At 38.6% G+C, this 24,159-nt stretch overlaps 3 protein-coding genes across 3 annotated transcripts; 2 read left to right on the top strand and 1 right to left on the bottom strand.

Annotated features, from left to right (window-relative positions):
• Positions 1 to 1,190: 1,190 nt before the first annotated feature.
• LOC101471005 (uncharacterized) lies at positions 1,191 to 2,533 on the bottom strand. The gene is made up of 4 exons (XM_023152761.3): positions 2,491 to 2,533; positions 2,015 to 2,359; positions 1,544 to 1,888; positions 1,191 to 1,282 (listed from the first exon to the last, which is right to left on the bottom strand). Exons 1-4 carry the CDS (start codon positions 2,531 to 2,533, stop codon positions 1,191 to 1,193), a joined length of 825 nt encoding a protein of 274 aa, XP_023008529.3.
• A 10,264-nt stretch (positions 2,534 to 12,797) lies between these two features.
• LOC112436362 (uncharacterized) lies at positions 12,798 to 14,237 on the top strand. The gene is made up of 4 exons (XM_024805879.2): positions 12,798 to 12,840; positions 13,112 to 13,441; positions 13,605 to 13,961; positions 14,233 to 14,237. The coding sequence occupies exons 1-4, from the start codon at positions 12,798 to 12,800 to the stop codon at positions 14,235 to 14,237; spliced, it is 735 nt and encodes a 244-aa protein (XP_024661647.2).
• A 4,840-nt stretch (positions 14,238 to 19,077) lies between these two features.
• LOC101470422 (uncharacterized) lies at positions 19,078 to 21,192 on the top strand. Its single transcript, XM_023152760.2, has 4 exons — positions 19,078 to 19,090; positions 20,087 to 20,416; positions 20,593 to 20,949; positions 21,188 to 21,192. The coding sequence occupies exons 1-4, from the start codon at positions 19,078 to 19,080 to the stop codon at positions 21,190 to 21,192; spliced, it is 705 nt and encodes a 234-aa protein (XP_023008528.2).
• Positions 21,193 to 24,159: the final 2,967 nt, after the last annotated feature.

Below are 24,159 nucleotides of genomic sequence, written 5' to 3'. Positions count from 1 at the left end.
ACTGACGATGTCCTAAAATGTACACCGCAGACATGGCTACATGGAAGCCCTATGATAACTCGAGACAGTCCTGTGTCAGACACTTCTAAGTCTTAATTTTAATGGAAATTACAGATGTGGAAATTGGGCCCAGAATCATAACACTAGCAAAAGAACGTATTGAGGTAAAAGAGTGAAAAAATTGAAACAGAGAACAAGTGAACATACAAGTGTGATTTACTGGCTTGAAAGAAGCTTTCCATTAGCAGCCCACTTTAATGACATAAAACATGATATAATGTCCTTACGATTATTTAGCATTGAGCCCAGTCCAGCACCATCTAGGGAAGGAGATCATAATTTATTATTGAACAGAAGTGAGGCTTCCTGGATATTTTCTTTGCGGACTTTGTCACCCAAACAAACTGCATTATTTTTAATAGTGCACATCATGGAGTAGATGAAAGAGAGTTTTTAGCACAGATACAAACTAATTTTTAAATTTTAGTTTTTTAGAATTTCTGATATTTTTGGTCCTTCTTTGGATCTGTAAGTTAAAAATAGGTGTGTTCTCATTTCTTTCCTTTTGGTTTCTACAGGGTTGTTTACAAAACTAATGTTGTTATTCAGTTAAATTATTTGACCAATACTACACACCTGTGATGTGCCTAATAGTTATTATTTCTAAATTGTTTGATTGTATTCTGCCTTGGTAAATGGGAATCAATTAATTAAGTAATTGTGTGAAAATAGTTTCACCTTACCTGACGAAGGTCATCTGGACTGAAACATTGCAGTCTAACAAAAATAATGATAAGCGATAGAGTTTGCTGCGGTTATAATATGTATATATTTTTAAAAACATGTTTCTATTCTTATGGAACTGTCATTGATTCAGATATGCACAGCCATGCACAGTTAAAAAGTAATTGTTATTCCACAGTATGAACCTGAAAGCGATACATAATAGCTGACCTGTTCAATGTGAAGAAGAACACAAAGCCGATGTTGTGAAATTGTTCAGGATGCTTAAATGCATGCATTTTGTTCTTTTTGTTTTTTGTTTTTATTTTTTGCAGATATTAAAATGTAATAATACATATTATGACAGTACTGTTAGTAAATTCTGCCTTTGAGCTATACAATGATTTCTGTATTCTAGATAAAGATATTCTGGGTGCTTAACTGAAGATGAAAAAGAAAAGAAACCATCAATCTCTTGATAGAATAAGGACTGCAATGACAATTACACAGAGAGCCAACAGCGTCCCAAGTACAATGATCACAGGGTCCCATTTTTGTCCTGGAATCAAAAAAGCACAGATATTATATTATATTATTTTATATTTCTGCCAAAGCAAAATCAGAAAGCAAACTATTTACTTCACATATTTTATGTAAATTTGCCAAAAAAAAGTAATTTCACCGAAGGAGTGAATTTTAAAGACTCATTAAATAGTTCATAATAAACAACATAAAGTAATTATTGCTGCAAAGTTCAAATTTGATTTTTTGCTTTACTTGTTTAGTTGTAAAAAAAAAAAGAAAATCGGTGACCACATACTTGTCTCCACTTGAGTTCCTTCGCCAAACACGATCTCTCCACATGTGACCACTGCACAGTAGTAGATCCCAGCATCAGAGGAGTTCTGAATAGTTTTGGACAGACTGTGGACACAACGCCGTCTCTCTTGTTTTTGACTGTAGTTTCTGTGAGTGTAAATAATCGTGGCGTGGGATTGTCCTGATCCTGCTCTGAACCAGTACACTCTGTGTTCATCTGGGCACTCGCTTCTGTTCTCGTTGTTATTGGAGAAAAGTGAACACTGGAGAGTCACGGAGCTGCCTGGGTGGACTGACACTGCCTCCGGAGTTTGTTTCACGTAAACTGATTTCTGCTCACTGTGACCTGGGTTGTTTAGTAAAAAGCAGTGATAATGGAATTAAAATATTTAAAAATATAATACCAGGTTTCCTCAAAGCATTTGTGATTACTAAGTGAGGTAGAAAGAAATGAACATATCACATAGTTTACCATTTACAGCCAAGTAGACGCTTGTATTAAAGGTCTGTGAATAAGCTGATCCATACTGACAGAAATATGTTGCTTCATCCTCTTTTTGGACATTTCTCATGGAAAGAAAATACAGAGTCTGCCCCTCTGATACTGAGAAACGACCGTTGTTAAATTCTTCACTCAGTGTTTGTTTTGTGTAAGATCCTGTAGCAACTGTCTGGATCATATATCCTGGGGATTGCTTAAACCAGTGAACAAATTTGCCGTCCTTCTCTGTAACCGGACACTGCAAAGTAACATTTTTACCAACTTCAACTTCAATCAAAGGGATCTGGTGGGCAGCCTCTGTGCTTTGAATCAGAGCTGAAGAAACAAGACAAAAAGAGACAAAACCAGTAAACATTACAAATCTTCCCTCTTAAATACTATTGTCTTTACATTATACTGCACCTGTTAAAATCTGTGTAAACAACACTAGATCATCTTGTACTTACCTATTGTAGTAAAAAGAATCAAAGCAGTCTGTACTCCAATCATTGTGGTGAAACACCTTTGTCTTGCATGACAGATGCCTTCCTACTTAAATGAAAGTTTAGTCACAAGATCATCAAAGTGTTTCAAGTAGAAATCATCCTGATTGGCTGAAATGCTGGTAATACACTTCCTCGAAAGTGTTTTTTCTTTTTTTTGTACTTTTACTGTTGTTTGACTGGTTGATGTTTCAAAATGCAATTTTTTTTAAATTTAAAATAAGAAACTGTTACTGGTGTTCAGTCATATTAATTGTAATAACAATTAATGAAGTGCAATAACAGGTAATAAAATGTTTAATTATTATTTGTTCTTGGGGGGCTCTTCAACTGCTGGGGGAGATGGTCACATCTTGCAGGAGCTTTCCTCTCCTCAGGAGCTCCCTCTGCAGGAGGGGGAGATACAGGAGAGGTGGAGGAAGATCTCAGCCTGGGCGTTTACTGTCTTATGTAGTCTGGAAGATGAGTGGATGGTGGGGTGGGTGCAGTTTTCTCTGTGGTGGGGTTGGGTGGACTGTCCCGGGCTCTGTGGGGCCGGGAGGCGCTGCTGCACTGGGCCCCGGTCTGGATGGGCCTGGGCCCCCTTTCCCTGGCGGGTCGCGGAGTGTGGGAGTGCCTACTGGGGTCAGCGGGGGAGCCCCAGGGAGGGGTTACCTGCCCCTCCCTTCCTTCCCTCCCCATCTCCAGCTGCCTCCCTCTTCCCGCTCCACCACAACCACCCACACATGCAGGGCCTTGGAGTAGGGGTATGTCACCAGGGTGCAGAGGAGGCTACCCCCCCCCTCTGTCCCCTTCTGGCTGCCTCTGCCTCAATTTTATCCCACAACTCAGACATTCACATTACTCACACTCTCATTACACATACATATAGGATCTTGGGGGTGGGCACAATCACGGAGTCCAAATTACCATCAGGGTGTACACCTCACCCCTGGCGTCGTTGCCCACCACTCAATTTTGAATACACGTAGACATTGAGGGCTAGCAGGAGGGACTATGCGCTTACCTGCTGCTCTCTGGCAGGTAGCTCCATGCCCTCCTGGGTTTTAATTGCACCTTAGAACACACATGCATCAACACTACAATGAGGGAGGTTTGGAGTCTTCTTCCACCCCCATTCTCTGCGGCCTGCTGGAGCGGGGGGGCTAGGAGGAGTTGGCCGTCCGACTGTGGTCTGGAGTGTGGGGCCTCCCTGCTGCTGCGGAGTTGGGGCGGTCTGCCTCTCCCCACCGCAGGGAAAAGGGAAACACCACCTGGGTCTGGGTGCAGTTCCCCCCTCCAGGGGCAAGGGTACCTAGACCCGGTTCGTAGAGTACGCTTGGGGAGTGTGATCGTGTGTACAGCGTCTCTTTATGTCTGTCTCCACGTTGGTTGAGTGTGGAGTAAGTGCATATGAGAGCATGAGGGGGGGAATGGATGTTTGTGTCTGTGTGTGCCTGTATGTCTGTGTCTATATGTCAGGTTGGGTATCAGACGCCACCTCTCTGGGGACATCTCAGGCCCTCCAAGGTTTGGAGGCCTATCTCCACCCACCACCACTTCCCCTGCCAGTGGCGGACTCCCTCAGACATCGGTGCGTTGGTGGTTCTTTGTGTCTGGGGGTCGGCGTCCAGGTACACACCGGCTCACTCCTTGGCGGCCGCTTATCGGGGCCTGGAACCTGGGGCTCGCTCGGGCCCCTTCGGAGGTGGGGTGCCCCCGGCCTCTCGGCCTGGGGCTCGGTCACTCAGGCACAGCTGGCGGCCGGCGGAGCTCACGGGCGCGTCACTGCAACTCCCCCTGGCTTCTGCTCCACGGCTGCTGAGTGAGCCCTCATCTGGGACTCTCCTCAGCTCTTACTGGGACAGTGGCGCGGCTGCCCCTCTGTTGGTCTTCCTTGGTCTCTTGTGTTCTGGGGGCCTCTGGATGTCTGGAGTTTTGATCTCCTCCATACCTGCTTCACACCCTGGAGGACGGGGCTGTGGCCCCCCCACACTCCCTAGCAGATCGTTACACGGAGAAACCTTTGGAATACAAGCGCGCTGATCCACACAGGTATGCACACGGGTGTTCACTGCTCGTAGACCCAAATTACACCTTTCTTGGCTGCTACTTCGAAGCACATCTGTCCTGCGTGCTGCACAACAACATTGAATATTTAGTTTTTACTGCTGTTTACACTTAGCTAGATTAATGCGATGGTGTTGTGTTTAGTATGTTGCTTTGTTTTTTTTTTGTTTTTTTTGCTTGTTTTCTATTCTTCTCGCAACAGGTGATCCAGGAGATTTTTATTTTTTTTCTCCCCCCCTTTCTCACTGTCCCTCTCCCCTTCTGTTTTTCCTTTCCTTCCTCTTTCTTTCTCCCTTTCCTATCCCTCACTCATGTCTGTCCCGTCTGTAACATCTGAAAATAAAATATAATAAATAATAAAAACAAAGATCGACCAAATGGACCAATACGGCAATGCCACGATGATCCGTTTGGCAAAGTAAATCCATTGGGTATCCTTGTTGGTCTTCAGACAACAATTCTGATGGCTAAAGAACCAAATGGGACAGGCAGAAAAAAAAAAAAATATTATTTGTTCTTACTATGTGTCCTGCCTAATGATCTTAGACTTAAACTTAGTATTTAATTCTAACTCTGAGGTCAACAATCATTTGAAAGTAACACACTTCCATTACTAATACTTGTATCACGTCATATAGTTCATCATTTTTAGGAGCAACACACAACACTTACATCTATTTGCATTAGTTACTGTCTTTAGTAAGCTAAATAAAGCTGACAGCAGCTAATACTGCTTTCATTAAGCCCTGTTACAGTTTTTAACAGTGCTAAAGTAACAACTGTAATCTGTAACACTTTAAAATAGCCAACAAAATGCTTTAAAAAGATGAGTCCCAGAGACCACCTCTGTAGTTTTAGTTTATACATAATGGTCTCACTTGTTTTTATTACTTTTTATGTATGTTTTAGATTAATGTACACCATCTGGTAATTATATGAATATATAGAAAGTGAAATTCACAGTGATTGGCTAAAACACGGAAAATGTCCTGTTCATCTAAGAGACGAATGTCAAGTGCATACACTGCAGCTGATAGCCATACTTTTCTGCAAAGTATTAGGTAATCTTATCCTGATTAAACTTCACTAATTGATGTGTTTATCTGCATTTGGAACTGTTGATCCATGGATTAGGGGTTTTAATATAAACATGGAGTTACTGAGGAGATTTAACTTAAAGTGGACATGAAACACTTCATTTATAAAGGCTAATTTACAACATGAGCCCTTCTCTCATAAACTGACATAGATACTCAGTGTAGCTGGAGTTAAGAAATTAGTGCTTAGAGTTAAAGTTTTTAAAACGTATTTAGGGCCAGCTTGTGCCAGTACAGAACGTGACATCATCAGGTTGGTTGGTTGCGGTCCATAGACTTACATCAGTTTATGTTAGCTAACTAGTTATAGAATCAGACCGAAGACTAAAACTAAAAATCCGACTAAGGGGGTCACTTTTGTGCTACACTTGGCTTTAACTGTGAGGGTTTTTTTTAAATCAAGGATATACTGTCCACTTTCATTGTCTCTTTAGTTGGCTTTGGTTGGTCAGAAACTGTTTTTTCCTTGTGGGGCCAGTTGTACAACAAACAGCTGATGTAACAAACAGCACATTGTACATCCCAACTCAGATACGTTTGTTATAGTTTTGGACAGACTGTAGACACATCTCTGTTTCTGTTGCCTTCTGATACTATTGTGGTAAATTATATTTGGATGGGATTCCAATTGAATTGACTTGAATTGAAAGACATAAAGAACAGGTGACCTCTAATTTTCTGCTTCTAATTTCGAATTAAACTGAGGTTATTGTACTCATCCCTAAAAATCTTGTCTAACCAGATACTTAATCAGGATGGCATTACCTTTACCTCCAGTGATACTGTGAGGAATCCTGAAGTTCTTTTTGACAAGGATATGTCCAAGATATGTGCATATTAAACAAATACAGAGGACTGCTTTCCTGCATTTTTGCAATAGCTTCAAAATTAGAAACATCTTTTCCCAGAGTGATGCTGAAAAACTAGTTCCTGTATTTATTTACTTTTAACCTGGACTGTTGTAATGTATTATCATCAGGCTGAAGCGACTGGTCCTAAAAACTCCCTGAAGAGCCTTCAGTTGATCAAAAGTGTTACAGCAAGAGTAAGGCAAGGCAAGGCAAGTTTATTTGTATAGCACAATTCAACAACAAGGTGATTCAAAGTGCTTTACAGAGACATTAGAAACAAGAACAAATAAAAAGCATGATTTAAAATTGAATAAAACAAGCAAATAAACTAACTAACTAATTAACAAACAAACAAACAAACAAACAAACAACAGTATATAAAATCAAAACAGATAAAATCAGAACAGTAGATAAAATCAGTAGTTAAATGTAAGTTTTGAAATTTAAGCTTAAGTACTGGCATATTTCTCTTCACAGGCTCCCTGTTAAATCTAGACTCACATTTAAAATAGTTCTATTCACATACAAGTTCTTGAATAGTCAGTTACCATCTTATCTTACCATCTTAGGAGGTGGTCAGAGGAGGCAATAGCGGAACTACAGGGCTGTTTCGAGGTGACCGACTGGGAAACACTCTGTGAGCCTCACGCCGAGGACATCAATGGGCTTACTGAGTGTATCACAGACTACATAACTTTCTGCACCGACTCCATTGTTCCAGCTCAGACTGTTCATTGTTACCCAAATAACAAGCCGTGGGTGACTAAGGACATCAAAGCCCTCCTCAACAACAAGAAGAGGGCTTTCAGAGGGGGCAACAAAGAGGAGGTGAGGAAGATCCAGGTGTTACTAAAGGACAAGATCAGAGAGGCTAAGGACAATTACAGGAGGAAGCTGGAGTGGAAACTCCAGCAGAACAGCATGAGAGAGGTGTGGAGGGGCATGAAGACCATCACTGGATTCAGGCCAACCAACAGCAGGGGAGCTGAGGGAGGTGAGAATAGAGCCGACGAGTTGAATCTGTTTTTCAATAGATTCGACACCACAGTGTCTGCTCCCACCCCCACAACCTCACCTGCAGTCAGCCTGGAATCCAGAGCCACACAACTGTGCCAGCCTCTCTCTTCACATGTTGCCTCCTGTGAGATTCCTGACACCCCTCCCCCACCCATCACCTTCACTCAATACCAGGTTGAGATGCAAATGAGGAGACTTCACTCAGGCAAGTCTGCTGGACCAGACGGAGTGAGTCCCCTTGTCCTCAAGGCCTGTGCCCCCCAGCTGTGTGGAGTCTTTCATAAATTGTTTATGCTGAGTCTGAGTCTGCAGAGGGTCCCGGTGATGTGGAAGACATCATGCCTCGTCCCTGTACCAAAGACGCCTCGTCCCAGTGGCCCCCAGGATTACAGGCCCGTGGCACTGACCTCCCACATCATGAAGACCCTGGAAAGGCTCATCCTGGACCAGCTGCGACCCATAGTAAGACCACATCTGGATCCCCTTCAGTTCGCTTATCAGCCTCGTCTCGGAACAGAGGACGCCATCATCTACCTGCTCAATCGTGTCTACACCCATCTGGACCAGCCGGCGAGCACTGTGAGGGTCATGTTTTTTGACTTTTCCAGTGCTTTCAACACCATCAGGCCGACCCTCCTGGGTGATAAGTTAGCAGCGATGCAGGTGGATGCTTCTCTGGTGTCCTGGATTGTTGATTACCTGACAGGAAGACCACAATATGTACGTCTCCCACAGTGTGTGTCTGACAAGGTGATTAGCAACACAGGGGCACCACAGGGGACTGTCCTCTCCCCCTTCCTCTTCACCCTCTACACCACAGACTTCAGCCACTGCACAGAGACCTGCCATCTTCAGAAGTTTTCTGATGACTCTGCGGTGGTTGGATGCATCAGCAGGGATGATGAGACAGAGTACCGGGCTGTGGTCGACTCCTTTGTCACGTGGTGTGAGCAGAATCATCTGCAGCTCAACGTGGCAAAGACCAAGGAACTGATCGTGGACTTCAGGAAGACCAGGAAACACTTGACCCCTGTTTCAATCCAGGGGGTCAGTGTTGACATTGTGGAGGACTATAAATACCTTGGAGTACACATTGACAATAAACTGGACTGGGCTAAAAACACCACAGCACTTTACAGGAAGGGCCAGAGTCGTCTCTATTTTTTGAGGCGACTGAGGTCCTTCAACATCTGCCAGAAAATGCTGAGGGTTTTCTATGAGTCTGTGGTGGCCAGTGCGATCCTCTATGCTGTTGCATGCTGGGGGAGCAGGCTGAGGGTCGCAGATGCCAACAGACTTAATAAACTGATCCGTAAGGCCAGCAATGTTGTGGGGATGGAGCTGGACTCCCTCAAGGTGGTGTCGGAGAGGCGGATGCTGTCCAAGATAAAGACAATGTTGGATAACACCTCCCACCCACTCCATGACATGTTGGTCAGTCACAGGAGCTCGTTCAGTGAGAGACTGAGATTACCGAAAAGCACCACTGAACGACACAGGAAATCATTCCTGCCTGTGGCCATCTCCCTGTACAACGCATCCACTTAACACACTGTTTGCTGCTACAACTACACATGTTTCTTTTCCAAATATTTATTTATAAGTGACTTATGTATGTATGTATGTATATATATGTATATATTGTACTATTCTTAGTTAGCGTATTGTCTGTCTTGTCTTAATGTTGGTTTAAAATGGAGCACTGTAACAAAAAATAATTTCCCCCAGGGATCAATAAAGTATTCTGATTCTGATTCTGATTCTGATCCTGTGTCTAGTATCTAGTACCCGATTCATGCCTTGCCATGCCAAGACTTCAGTGTTTTGTATTTTAGTTTGTAGTTCTCAGCAATACAGCTGCTTAAGTTCACGTTATCTCTCCAGAGTCCTGCACTTTGGTCCTCATCCTGCCTGCCACACAGTCAGACCTTGACAATTAAAAGTAGAATGGGAAGCAGAGCCTTCAGCTTTCAGGCCCCTCTGCTGTGTAACCTGTCACACATCCACTCTACTTTCAAGATTAGGCTTTAAATTTCTTTTTTGATAAAGCTCATAGTCAGGACTGGATCAGGTGACCCTGAATCCTTCCTTAGTTAGGCTGTTATTTCTTAGGCTGCTAGACGCTTACCATGATCCACTTAGTGTTTTTTCACTTTCATCTTTTTCACTTACTATGTGTTTATAGACTACTTTGAATTTAATGATTAGTTATTATTAATTTGACATTTGTGGTGCATGGCACACTGGTTAGGTTGCTTGCTCTGCAGCGAGACAACTAGCTGAACTGCACAGAGAGTCCCAAGTGTGGAAAACTAATCAAAGCAATTAAAGAATGAAATCCAGAGCAGAACAACCGAATCAAACATTTTTCAAGCCTGAACAGAAGAGGTGAAGGGCTGAATAGTGAGGGGGAGCAGGTGCCCTGGTGTCAAAGTTCAGACCTGAAGTGTGTAGTTACTTTACTTTAGCCAGGTATAGTGTAAGAACAATGGTTATAGATGGGTACAAAGCATGTCTAACCTCCATAACAGGAGTTCAAATTTCATTAATAAGTATTTAATGAAATGCAAAAGCGGTAAGACTGTCATTGTAGCGTTTGGGTATCATTGTATCAAGACCATATGGTATCAAATTACACCTGTTTAAATATAAATTCCTTTGATTTATCATAGTTGCTAACTCCGGGTCCGATAACAGGCACCACACCTGCAGTAGATGTGCTCGGTGTGAGGTCTCGCAGCAAGCTATCAAATACAGAGCTTTTTTCGGCTTTTAAAAAAAACGCTATACGTCGCCAGGTGTTTCATCAGATTCGAGGTGTTACCTCCTTTGACAGTATCACAGTATCAGCTTAAAGCACTTGTTGCAGGCTGCTGAGTTTCCATCTTTTGCTGTGAAGTACAGCCAGACTTTTGACCGCTTCGCCTTGGGCATTTTTAATCTGTAGCTCTGCTCTAAAAGAACGTACGTACCTGGGCCCGCCTATCCTCGGAAACGTAAAATGATTGGCTAGAATTCAAAGTGTATGACATCTCAGGAAAAAAAAGCACCGAAATAAAGCACCGAAATGTGCGCTGCTTTTCGGTCTGGTTACTACCGTTTATGTCAGAACCGGTGCCATCATGGCACCTGATACCGGTACCCATCCCTACTATTAGCTCATGGAATATTACCAGAATAATTAAAATCCTCCTCCGGTCTTCTATTTTATGTTAGATCTATTTGAGTTTTCACAGTGTGAAATTTAATACAGAGAAGCAATTGTGGCAGTTGGGCTAACACCCAGGTCTTAGTGTGTCTTTTCTGTTTTTTTTTTCTTGTGGTGGTGGGGGGGTGTTTGTTTGTTTTTTAGCAAATCCAATAAATCAATTATGTGTTTGGCATCAAGGGCCAGGGGGGTTGGGGGGCATGTAGCACTCTCACAGTGAGCCAATCCTGCAAGAGAGAAAATTCAAGTTCTATCATTCCCAAGGGCATAGTAGCGTCATGGCTTGAAAGGAAGGCTACGCAGAGAAGAATTGAGGCTAGAATTTTCCGTTCTTGCAGCCAACCCAGTAATTTTGTTTCCACCTATCTGGGGGCACCAAAAAAAGAAGTATTTCTCCCAGTAAGAGTGGACTACTGGTAGGTGGTTCTAGGGATCAGTTATTATTCTGCTCGCTAGTACCATTTGTCTGAACCAGGACTCCCTTTGCAAGTGCTCACTGACTCTTGCGGTGAGCAAAATCTTCTTGATGAAAACCGATTTCAACAGCTTGGAATCCCCACTATGCTCCAAGCCTCTGACCACCCCACTTTTACACTCAGCTCCAACACTCACACAGAGTCTGTTCACCTAGTCATCTACGGCAGTGGCTCTGAGTTGTTGAAGTTTGTTGTATTCACTGCTCACATATCCGTTTGGATTTGGGGAATCCCCTGGTTATAAAAACATAACCCACTTATTAACAGAATGTAAGAGAGACCAAATGAATGCTGAAGCTTATTTTGCACAACTATCACCTCAAACTCAACTGATTTATGTATTGTTCCCATGTGGCCATGTGAGCCATATTAACCATAAGAGATCTTCTTCCTGGTGCTTCTCTTCCCTTCTGTTGCCTTTACAATTTCCCCCAAACAAGTGAATTAGTTGTGTGACCTCATTCAACTCATTTTAAGTCTATGTCTAACAAAGCATTTATAAATGACACTGAGAGGTGAACAGGACCTCAAGACGCAAACAAGTCTCAGCTGTTTTCACAACAAAAAAACAACAACAAACAAAAACAAACAAAACAACAAACAGCCAGAGCATAAAGCGATAGAGTGTAAACACTACATAGTATCCATCATATTAAACTGTAAAGCAAAATGTCTTTTCAATATTTGAGCATTTGAATTTCTTTCGTACAAGTAACTCAGATGAAATGAACAAAGTCATGGATGGTCTCCTTCACCAGCACAATGCAAACTGTGTACAGCTCCTCAGAGTAAGGAGGTGATCAGGTTGGTGACCATGTTGTTCCTATCTCCTTCATAATGGAGAACCAAAGCAAAAATGAAAACCACAGGCTGTATAAAGCAGAGATGTTACTGCATTAAATCAAGAAATGCCAAGATTCAGTGGCCATTATGAATATAAACGCAACTTTTATCATAAAATCGGAGCACGAAATCCACACATATGTTATATTTAGTAGTGGCTATTGAATTTATTTATTTGATGCAGTAACATCTCTGTTTTATATAAAATTAAGAACCATGAAAATGCCATTTGCTTTGGGATTCTTCTGAGCGAAAGAGATAGCAAGCCACCCCTGAACCTGATCACCTCCATACCCTGAAGTGATCTGAGTTTTTACTGTGCAGATAAGCAGACCACGCCCTGTTCTTTCCTTATTTAGCCGAATTCAGCTGTGTGAAAGCAGAGCACAAAATACCTTAACTTCTTCCTTTAATCCAGGTGCACTTTGGAGCCTGACTTGATTCTCTAACTCCTGACTAAAGCTGATACACATCACCTAAGTGTCAGCTACATGAAAACTAATATGCTAATGAGTAAAAATAAATTACTATAACACTTAATGTGAAACATTAACTAACATCATCACCAAGGCCATAATACACTTTCCTGTTTTGATTTCCTGAGGAAACTGTTGTAAACATAGTATGTGTGTACTGTAAACAGCCCACTGTAAGAAAACCAATATGAGAGTCAAACATAAATTAACATAAATGTGTTGCTAGTGTTGTTTCATGTGTTTAAGCTTTGGGTATGGCATATTTCCATTGTGGTAGTGCAGTGAAACAGCACTACAGTGAGAAGCCAATAAGATTGCTCTAAAAATTGTTCCCTCCCATTTGATACGGTTAAATGTAGACAAATCCTTTCATAATGCAGCTTCAAACGTCTGCTGTGTCAAGAGGAAAAAAACAAAATGCTGACAATTTTTTATATACTGCTCCTGATCAAAACTGGGCGTAAGTACAGAATTCTTAATCACTGAATCACTGTGGTGTATTAATCTAAAAGATTATATGAATATATCACTGTTGGTAACCATGATTCTGTTTGGTATTAATTTTCAGGATGCTCAGATCATCAGATCTTTGACACCAAAAATGTTGCTGTTGAGGAAAATGTGACTCTGAATTGTTTCCGGGATCGTCTTTGGCATTCAACAAACTTATTCTGGATCAGACTTGTTTCTCAGAGCTTTCCTGAAATTGTAGGATCAACAATGTCTTATGATTCTCCGATTATTGAAAACATTCATCACATTACAACAAAACAAGAGCCTGGAACTTTTGTTCTGCATATCAACGGAGCACAGTTAAGCGATACAGCTGTTTATTACTGCATCAAAGTAAGACAGCGCAAGATGACATTTTTGAAAGGAACTTTTCTTCAAGTCAAAGGTAAGTGAAACAGAAACAGCAACACTAATGAGTCAACCACAGCAAAATTATTTACCGTTTTTATGTGTTTATTTGCGTAATTCCTGAAGACACACTATTTCAATATAATTGAAATTTTTATTTAACTGAATATAATGAAACATATTTATTTTATTTTTCATAGGACCTGACCCAGGCATCACTGGTGTCACTCAAGACTCTTTGTCTAATCCAGTCCATCCAGGAGACCCAGTGACTCTGCAGTGTTCAGTCCTCTCTAATTCTGAGAACAGAAGATGTACAGAAGATCACAGTGTGTACTGGTACAGAACCAAACCAGATGAGTCTCATCCAAGTTTAATGTACAGTCAAGGAAACAATAGTTATGACTGTGAGCGGAGTCCTGAGGCTGCCTCCCAACAGAAATGTGTCTACAGCTTCTCCAGGAACGTCAGCTCCTCTGATACAGGAACTTATTACTGTGCTGTGGCCACATGTGGAGAGATACTGTTTGGAAATGGAACAAAACTGAATATCGAAGGTAAGTGTTTTCGTATTAAAATAAAAAATAAAAATATATAAATGTTTATATTTTATTTAGTTTTGACTACAATGGATTTAGATGAAGTACATCGGCACATAATAATTGATGAATCTATGTATATAGATTATAAATATTATTACATTTCAGTTTCATTATTTTATTATTTCATTATTTCACCTTTAATAAGAGCTTTTTCCAATATAGTTCCAGTTGTCCGTCATTGGGATTTGACCAACACAGTTCTCATTCTGCTATGTGTTGCTCTCAGCATAAGCCTGATTGTCATAGCCTTCCTCATTTATACCATCAAAGAAAAACACAAAACCTCGGGTAAGAAGAGTTACTTCTATATCGATTTCTTGAATAGTATTTGGTTAGGTCATACTCATTTACAACTGATTTGTAAAGTAAAATACAGTGAAACATTTGCTTCTGATCACTTTTTCACATTGTTTTAATCCAGCTGCTGTTTCTCTACAAACAAATACAGAATCAACTAGGACAGAACATCAAATTCATAAAGTAAGAAATTTTGCAATTAAAAGCCTGATGGAAAAATAAAACCAGCAGTTTTTAATGATAGTCTACAGATGTGCATTTCAGTTGATACATTTTGATGCATTTCTCAGAGACACGAGGACTCATTGACTTATGCTGCACCAACCTTTATCAAGAGAAACACTCGCAAAGCAGAGAGAAGGAACACGAGAGCAAAAGAGACAATGTGTATTTACTCTGATGTCAGAGCTTTTGAGTGTGGAAAAAGTGAAGCTTAAGCAAAGCTTGTATTTCATCTCCCTTTCATCTTCACTTTGGACTGATATTTAATATTGCCATGCCCAGATTTCATCCACTGAGTCTGGATATTAAAAGCAGAAGAGAAAAACATTCAAATGATGAATATGTGAAAATAAGTCCAGTAAGTCATCAAACACAAAATGTGCTTTGGAACAACTACAACACATCAAATCTTTGTATTTTTTAATTCATGTCCCATTTTCTTCACTTTTTTTGTTTTGCTTTGTGACAACTGTAACAGAGATACAAAACACTGCACAGAAAGTTCTAATGTACCATTTTGTTGTGTGAGCACTTTGTATCTTTCAGCTGTTTATGTCAGGTGCTCAGAAAACAGCTATGTTGCACCTGTTTGGACCTGTTTGGTTTGTTAGTTTTTCTCTGTCACCCTGCATGAAATGCTTTTTATGTATGCTCTGTAGGATCTTGCAGAAGCTTTATTAAAACACTCAAATGATATCTGAAGCTTGGTTTCTCAGATTTCCACCACAGATTGTAATTAATTTGTATATATGAGAAGTAACTTTACATTAATAAATACATATAACGCCCACAGCTTTCCTGTTGCAAAGTAATGCTAGTGTGATGCTAGTCTGTTAATGTGCAACACAAGAGCTCTGAAAATGGATTTAATTAAATACATCCAACATAAAATGTAAGTAAAACACAAAATTCTGTTTTAACTTTGATAGTACAACATTTAAATGAGTCATTTTCATCTATTCTCTTACGATTGAACCATTACTCTGTATACTAAGGCAATATAAATATTCCCTTTAAAATCACACACACATTTTTCTTTCTTTATTCAGCTGAGTTCACCTGTTTAAAAACAGCACAAAACAACTTATCTTATTTAATTCAGGTGCACTTTGGAACTGAGCCTGACTTGATTTTCTGATTTGTCTGACTAAAGCTAGCTAACTGACTTCAATAAGCTGACAACTAACCAGAGTTGAACCGCAGGAGGGAGCTAAAAAAAAGTGCAAACTCTTGAACATCCCACAGGCATTCCCATTCATCATTGAGTGATCCCTTGTGACAAGGGAGCAAAGCTTTCATCAGTTAAATATACATACTGTTTGTGATCTTTACACTTGTTTGTGAAGCTCTGTGAAACACTCGCTATTGTTTTGTGATTACGTTATTCGTGTTCTACTTTAAATGAAGATGTTTCAGTATATTTAAATTAAAGTCATCTGTGACACCAGCTGTTCAGTCTGTCTTCCTCTGTCTTAAACCCTATTACATATTTAGACTCTGGTCAAACATCTTCTCTGTATTAGGCAAATTATATTTGTATAACCCAGAATCTTTCTGTGTCACTTTGTGCTTTGTCTGTTTCTTTTTCTATTGTGACAACAGCTGACTGTTAGTGCTGACCTTTCTGTTTCATTTTTAAAGACTTTGTAAGTCATAAATGAGGTCACACTAAATCCTGAATTAACTACAAACTGCATAAATGAACTATGAGTTACAGTATGAAGTGAGGATTCACAAAACCTCTAGTAACATGCTTACTCACAAATAGCTTGCTGTATATGTGTACATGTGTACACAAATGAATTAATCATTTACATAGATTTTCTAAATAAGAGCATGAACCATTAACAGCTTTCATAAAGTGCAAACTTGATGGAATCGGTTAAAGTAAATTTCACTGATTCCATCTTAAGTAAAATACTCAAATGAAAAAGAAAAGAATGAAACTACACAGTTTTTTCCTTTATTAGACTGCTGCATATTTTCAAATACGTTAAATCACTAAAACATAATCCAGGTTTTTGTAACTTAGGTTTTGGGATTTGCACTGTACATTGCACTGGATAATAAAATAGTCCCATTTTGAGTCAGCTAGGTAAATCACAAAATAAGTTCTTTTCAATCTTCCAGCACATTGTGTGTCTTTGAGAATAATTTCACGAAAGATCAGTCACCTCTTATTTTGAACTTAATGTTTCACCAGTGGTGGTTAGCACCATTGCTCATAGTAAGAAGGCCCTGGTTTGAATCTAGCCTGGGGATTTTTTTGTGTGTAGAACTTGAATGTTCTCCTTGCATCTGCACGGGTTGTCTCCAGGTACTTGGCTTCCTCCCACAGCCCAAAGACATGCACGGGTTTAGACTAACTGATGGTTCCAAATTGGTCATAGGTCTGAATGTGAACATGAATGGTAATCTGTATTGATATGTTAGCCAGGCAATACATTGGCAATCTGTCTAGAACAGTGATTTTTAACCCTTTAAGACCTACCATAGAACATGGTAGGTCTAATATAGCCAAGGCTTATATTATATTTTACATGCTGTAGAGCCATTTTTGGGAGCATTTCAAGTTGCTATACATCAGTACAACCATTATAACCCAAATCTTAATAATATGTATGCATTACATGCATAGTAATTACATAAATTGCAAAAAAGTGCAATAAACTACAAAAAAATTGAAAATTTCAACGTAGGAAGTGTTATGAACAGCTGATCGGATCGGCAAAGCCTTTTTCTGGAATATTATGTTTTTGTTGCTGCAAGCGATTTTTATGCCATTTTTGCAAAGCTATATGTGGAAGGAAACTGATCTAGGACAAGCTGATGGCATAAGATGTAAGTACATCTCCTCCAGTTTCATATGCAAAAGAAAAATACTGTGCTAGCTTACGTGGTTCCAGTTCTACCTGGATTTAAAAATAGTTACACAAAACGGAGTGTGCCCGCTCCAACCGGCTTTAAAGGGTTAAGAGCTGCAAATTCTTTTTAGTTTTCGACCTGTGGGCCCCAGGACATCATAAGTTATTAATTGAAGACACCAGGGACTACTGTCAGTGCGCCCCAGGGTGGCTGTGGCTACAATGTAGCTTGCCATCACCAGTGTGTGAATGGGTGGATGACTGGATATGTAAAGCGCTTTGGGGTCCTTAGGGACTAGTAAAGCGCTATATAAATACAGGCCATTTACCATTTTACTGTTATCCATGAAAATCTCAGTTACAATACAGCTTCCCACCACTTGGTGGAATTTGTTTAATCAGCCTCAATAAGCAAGCAGAAGAAAACACTCTCCCCGCTGTTTGCAGTTAGCAAAATATATGCAGAAGTACTTAAAATGGAAAAATGAAGATGAAAGTTTCTGAATGGTGGAGTGGAGAGCCCAATGTGTGGACTGTGGATGCTATCCAATCATAGTGGAGGAACTGATTTTGTTCCATGAATTGTTAACCTGTTTGGCATTTTGTTTTATACACATAATAAATAAATGTTTACCACATTGCATCATGTTATCACCTTTTTTATTTGACAAGGTTTTAGCTATTGAATGTTTCACCAGTGCTGGCTAGCACTATTGCTCACAGTAAGAAGGCCCTGGTTTGAATCTAGCCTGGGGACTTTTTCTGTGTAGAACTTGAATGTTCTCCTTGTCTCTGCGTGGGTTCTCTCCAGGTACTTGGCTTCCTCCCACAGCCCAAAGACATGCACGGGTTTAGACTAAGTGATGGTTCCAAATTGGTCGTAGGTGTGAGTGTGAGCGTGAATGGTTATCTCTATTTATATGTTAGCAATAACTTGAACTCCTGTCTTAGAATGTAGTGTTTGTACCTTGTCTCTTATCGTATGGAATAAGTTTTCAAATTTGACAACTTCACCACAATCAAACTCATTACATTTGCATTACTTCTCAGTAGTGTTTGTCTGTGTGCACATCCACATATTTAAGTCCCTTGTTCAACCACTTCAGTCTAACTTTATCACTGTAGCATTTTAAAAACAAGTCAAGTCAAAATGTCAAACTCAAATTGATTTTATCATTACACACACAAAACTGACATGTACTTGCATTATGATCTTCACATTCATTGTTATTCACTTAATTTAATTTAATTTAAAAAGGTATTTTTTCAATGTGAGGAGAACCAAAATTCATTTTGAGTACTCCATGAAAAGAAGTTTAATTATGTACAGTCACAGTTATCCACAGTTTTCTTCACTTTGATAGACATGATTATAGTAAAACAGTGACTGCCATATACATATTTTCCAGTGAAAAGGACATGTTACTAATTTCCAATAATCAGAGCGTTTCCTGAGAACTGGGTGCAATTTTATGTGTATGTATTAAAGGTAAATTGCATGATGATATATATATATATATATATATATATATATATATATATATATATATATATATATATATATATATATATATATATATATATATATATATATATATATATATATATATATATATATATATATATATCTCCTTAACACAGAACCATGAATCTAACCTAAATTTGTCTTATTTCATGATGAGTTCAAAATGTATTATGAAGGTAAGACAATTATCAGCTGATGAAGTTTCACAATTACTGTATGTCTACTAATATTTTACTTTGCAAATAGACGACAGTTATTTCTGAATGAGGGTAAAATGTTCTCAACAATATCTCTATTAAACTCAGGCAAAGAAAGTTCAGCAAAGGACTTTAGGAGATTAAGGAGTGGAGCGGGAGGTTTGTCAACTAGTCGACTGCAGTTTAAATTTGGCACTTTTTACTCTTTGTTTCCACTCACTGATTAGTTAGTTTTTCACTCAGTTTCGGGGTTTGCATTCATTAGCACCAAAACGCACTTTAAGGGTTGGGCTAAGATGTGGTTTGGGTTAATATATGACTATAAATATGAATATAAATGGAAATGAGAATGAGAAAAAGCTTGCTCACCTCACAGTCCCAATAACAACGGATGCACTACAGCACTTTTTATGTAGATGTCCTAAGTGTGAAACTAATAAATAATAATAACATAGGGTAACACTGAATCTGGAACATTAACTAACATCACACAAAGTCTTCACATTTTCTTGTTTTGATTTCCGTATGAGGAAATTGTTGTCAACAAACCATGTGTTGTCTACTGTAAACAGCCCACTGTAAGAAAACCAATATGAGAGTCAAACATAAAATACCATGAGTGTGTTGCTGGTGTTGTTTCATGTGTTTAAGCTTTGTAAATGGCATATTTCCATTGTGGTAGTGCAGTGAAACAGCACGACAATGAGAAGCCAATAAGATTGCTCTAAAAGTTGTCCCCTCCCATGCAATACGGTTAAATGTAGACAAATCCTTTCATAATGCAGCTTCAAACGTCTGCCGTGTCAAGAGGAAAAAAACAAAATGCTGACATTTTTTTATATACTGCTCCTGATCAATATTGGGCGTAAGTATAGAAATCGTACTCACTGTACTGTCACCGTTTATATTAATATGAATGTTTATATGACTGTATCACTTTTGATGAGCATGATTCTGTTTGGTATTAATTTTCAGGATTCTCAGATCATCAGATCTTTGACACCAAAAATGTTGCTGTTGGGCAAAATGTGACTCTGAATTGTTTCCGGGATCATCGTTGGCTTTTAACAAACTTATTCTGGATCAGACTTGTTTCTCAGAGCTTTCCTGAAGTTTTAGGATCAACAATATCTCATAATTCTTCGATTACAGAAAAGATTCATCATATTACTACAAAACAAGAGCCTGGAACTTTTGTTCTACATATCAACAGAGCACAGTTAAACGATACAGCTGTTTATTACTGCATCAAAGAAAGTCAGCTAACCATGACATTTTTGAAAGGAACTTTTCTTCGAGTCAAAGGTAAGTGAAACAGAAACAGCAACACTAATGCGCCAGCGACAGCAAAATTATTTGCAGTTCTTGTACTTTTGTTGCACAACTCACAGTTCCTAAATATGCTCTATTTTAATGTATTTGAATTGTTTTAAATTCAACAGTATTTAATGAAACATATTTATTTTATTTTTATTTCATAGGACCCGACCCAGGCATCACTGGTGTCACTCAAGACTCTTTGTCTAATCCAGTCCATCCAGGAGACCCAGTGACTCTGCAGTGTTCAGTCGTCTCTAATTCTGAGAACAGAACATGTACAGAAGATCACAGTGTGTACTGGTACAGAGCCAAACCGGATGAGTCTCATCCAAGTTTAATTTATATTCAAGGAAACAATAGTTATGACTGTGAGCGGAGTCCTGAGGCTGCCTCCCAACAGAAATGTGTCTACAGCTTCTCCAGGAACGTCAGCTCGTCTGATACAGGAACTTATTACTGTGCTGTGGCCACATGTGGAGAGATACTGTTTGGAAATGGAACAAAACTCGATATCGAAGGTAAGAATTTTTCTATAAATTATTGTTCATATTTTAGTCAATATTGACTATAGAACAATTAAGTGAATGTCAACAAATACTAATTAAAATGAATTTATATGTATAAATTATAAATAGTATTGCATTTCACTATTACTTCACATTAAATAAGAGCTTTTTTCAACATACTTTCAGTTGTCCAACATTGGGATTTGCAGAAGACCAACACCATTGTCTTTCTGCTATGTGTTGCTCTCAGCATAAGCCTGGTTGTTATAGCCTTCCTCATTTATACCATCAAAGAAAAAAACAAAACCTCGGGTAAGAAGAGTTACTTCAGTTTTGATTTCTCAAATTATATTCAGTAACGTCCTATTAGCTGCTACTCATTTGTAAAGCAAAATACAGTGAAACATTTGTTTCTGATCACTATACAGTTATTTACTGTTTTTTAAATGGTTTTTTCAGCTCCTTTTTCTGTAAAAACAAATACAGAAACAACTAGTGAAGAACAGCAAATTCAGCAAGTAAGAAATTTTGCAATAAACAGCCTGACAGAAAAAAAATACTTTTAGTGATAGTCTACAGATGTGCACACAAGTTGATAATTATTTTTATTTTTTTCTCAGAGACACGAGGACTCATTGGCTTATGCGGCACCAACTTTTACCAAGACAAACACTCGCAAAGCAGAGAGAAGGGATGAAAGAGCAACAGAGGCAATTTGTGTTTACTCTGATGTCAGAGCTTTTGAGTGTGGAAAAAGTGATGCTTGAGCAAAGTTTGTATTTCATCTCACTGGGCCATCAGCTAATACACTATGTGGCAACTAATGTGTTATGTATGTATTTGTGACAACTGTATATTAAATAAGAATATTGAATTGGATTATTGAATTCAATTAGAAAAATAAAATATAGCTTCACTTTGGATGGATATTTAATATTGGAATACCCAGCCTCTGCTCTCTGAGTCTGGATATTGGAAATGGAAAATAAAAACATTTAAATGATGAATATGTGAAATTAAGTTCAGCATGTCAACCAGACATGAAATTTGGTTTGGAACAACTACAAGACAACACATCGTTCTATTTGTTTACTTTAATGTCCCGTTTTCTTCACTCTTTCTGTTTTGCTTTGTGACAACTGTAATAGAAATACAGAAATCTGCACAGAAACAGGTGTTATAACTATGTGGCACCTGTTTGAACCTGTTTGCTTTGTGATTGCCTTTTACTCCGTCAGCTTGCATGAATTATTTTTTATGTTTATTCATGAGGATTATGTAGAAGCTTTAATAAAACACTCATATGATATCTGAAGTATGCTTGCCTTCTCAGATTTCCACCACAGATTGTAAATAATTTGTATATATGAGGTGTACTTTTACATTAATAAATCCAGTGTTGTCGCAAACTAGTCTAGTGTGATTTTCAGTCTGTTATTGTGCTACACAGCAAAATCTCCAGTGTTAAATTAACACTTTTGACAGTGTTATATGTTTAAAAGTAACCTAGTCAGTTTTGAAGATTAACAATGGCTAACACTGAGCAGTGCTGATTTTCTAACACTGGAATATTTCTAACATTTTGAGTTATTTTCCAGTGTTAGAAAATCAGCACTGCTCAGTGTTAGCCATTGTTAATCTTCAAAACTGACTAGGTTACTTTTAAACATATAACACTGTCAAAAGTGTTAATTTAACACTCAACAGTGTTGTATTTAACACTCAGAGGTGTGGACCCATATAGACACTCTCCAGTGTTAATTTAACACTGGAGACAAGCGAGCTCTAAAAATTGAATCAATTAAATCCATCCAACATAAAATGAAAATCAAGCCCAAATGTCTGTTTGAACTTTAACAGTACAACATTAAAATCACAATTTTCATGTCCATGTTTTATGTTATGATTGAACCATTCCTCCATATAATAAGACAATCTAAATATTCTCTTTAAAATCACACATGTTAAGTTTGTGTGTTCTAGTGTTCTAGTGTTCTAGTGTAATATGGTGGCAGATTGAAATAAAATGTTAACGATGAATGAATGACTAAAAGCAAGCAGAAATATGAATATTGACTTACCTTCAATAACAAGAGAATTCAATTAGAAAAATAAAATCCATCTTCACTTTGGATTGATATTTAATATTGTCATGCTCAGACTCCGCATCTGTCTGGATATTAAAAGTGCAAAAGAAAAACATTTAAATGATGAATATGTGAAAGTAAGTCCAGTACGTCTTCAGACATGAAATTTGGTTTGGAACAACAACAAGACAACACATCTTCGTATTTGGTGTTTTTTAAACTCATGTCCCGTTTTCTTCACTCTTTCTTGTTTTGCTTTGTGGCCGCTGTAATAGAAATACAGAAATCTGCACAGAAAATTCTAAAATGCTATTTTGTTTTGTGAGCTCTTTGTATCTTTAACTATTTATGTCAGGTGTTTAAAAAATAACTATGTGGCGCATGTTTGAACCTGTTTGCTTTGTGATTACAGTTTTTTTCTATCAGCCTGCATAAATAGATTTTATGTCTGTTCAGGAGGATTATGCAGAAGTTTTAATAAAACATTGAAATGATAACTGAAGTATGCTTGGTTTCTCTGATTTCCACCACACTGTAAATAATTTGTATATATGAGAAGTAACTTTATATTAATAAATACAATGTCCACGGTTTTCCTGTTGCAAACTAATGCTAGTGTGATGCTGGTCTTTTATTGTGCAACACAAGTGCTCTGAAAATGGATTTAATTAAATACCTGCAACATCAAAAGAAAATAAATCACATAATTCTGTTTTAACTTTGGTAGTACCACATTAAAATAACAAGAGTCATTTTCATGTATTTTGTTATTATTGGACCATTACTTATCTAAATATTCCCTTTAAAATCACACACAATTTTCTTTCTTTTTTCAGGTGAGTTCACCTTTTTAAAAGCACAGCACAAAACAACTTATCTGATTTGTTTAATTCAGGTGCACTTTGGAACTGAGCCTGACTTGATTGACTTGTCTGACTAAAGCTAGCTAACTGACTTCAATCAACTGACAACAAATCAGAGGAAAGTTGAACTGCAGGACGGACTAAAGAAATGCTAAACTCTTAAACATCCCACAGGCATTTCCAGACATTATCGTTTGTGATCTTTACACTGGTTTGTGAACCTCTGTGAAATACTCACTATTGTTTTGTGGTAACGTAATTCTTGTTATATT

The sequence above is a fragment of the Maylandia zebra genome, linkage group LG2, assembly GCF_041146795.1.
Source record: "Maylandia zebra isolate NMK-2024a linkage group LG2, Mzebra_GT3a, whole genome shotgun sequence".
NCBI lineage: Eukaryota > Metazoa > Chordata > Actinopteri > Cichliformes > Cichlidae > Maylandia > Maylandia zebra.
Note: the sequence above shows the minus strand (reverse complement) of the source record. Positions and strands in the feature narration are given on the sequence as shown.

Bases quoted from the DNA above. Each gene is read 5' to 3' on its own strand.
- LOC101471005 (XM_023152761.3), bottom strand. From the start codon at position 2,533: ATGATTGGAGTACAGACTGCTTTGATTCTTTTTACTACAATAG. The intron at 2,360-2,490 runs GTAAGTACAAGA...TTGTTTCTTCAG, and splicing joins GATTCTTTTTACTACAATAG to CTCTGATTCAAAGCACAGAG. The intron at 1,889-2,014 runs GTAAACTATGTG...TAAACAACCCAG, and splicing joins CGTCTACTTGGCTGTAAATG to GTCACAGTGAGCAGAAATCA.
- LOC112436362 (XM_024805879.2), top strand. From the start codon at position 12,798: ATGGCATATTTCCATTGTGGTAGTGCAGTGAAACAGCACTACA. The intron at 12,841-13,111 runs GTGAGAAGCCAA...ATTAATTTTCAG, and splicing joins TGCAGTGAAACAGCACTACA to GATGCTCAGATCATCAGATC. The intron at 13,442-13,604 runs GTAAGTGAAACA...TATTTTTCATAG, and splicing joins AACTTTTCTTCAAGTCAAAG to GACCTGACCCAGGCATCACT.
- LOC101470422 (XM_023152760.2), top strand. The intron at 20,417-20,592 runs GTAAGTGAAACA...TTTATTTCATAG, and splicing joins AACTTTTCTTCGAGTCAAAG to GACCCGACCCAGGCATCACT.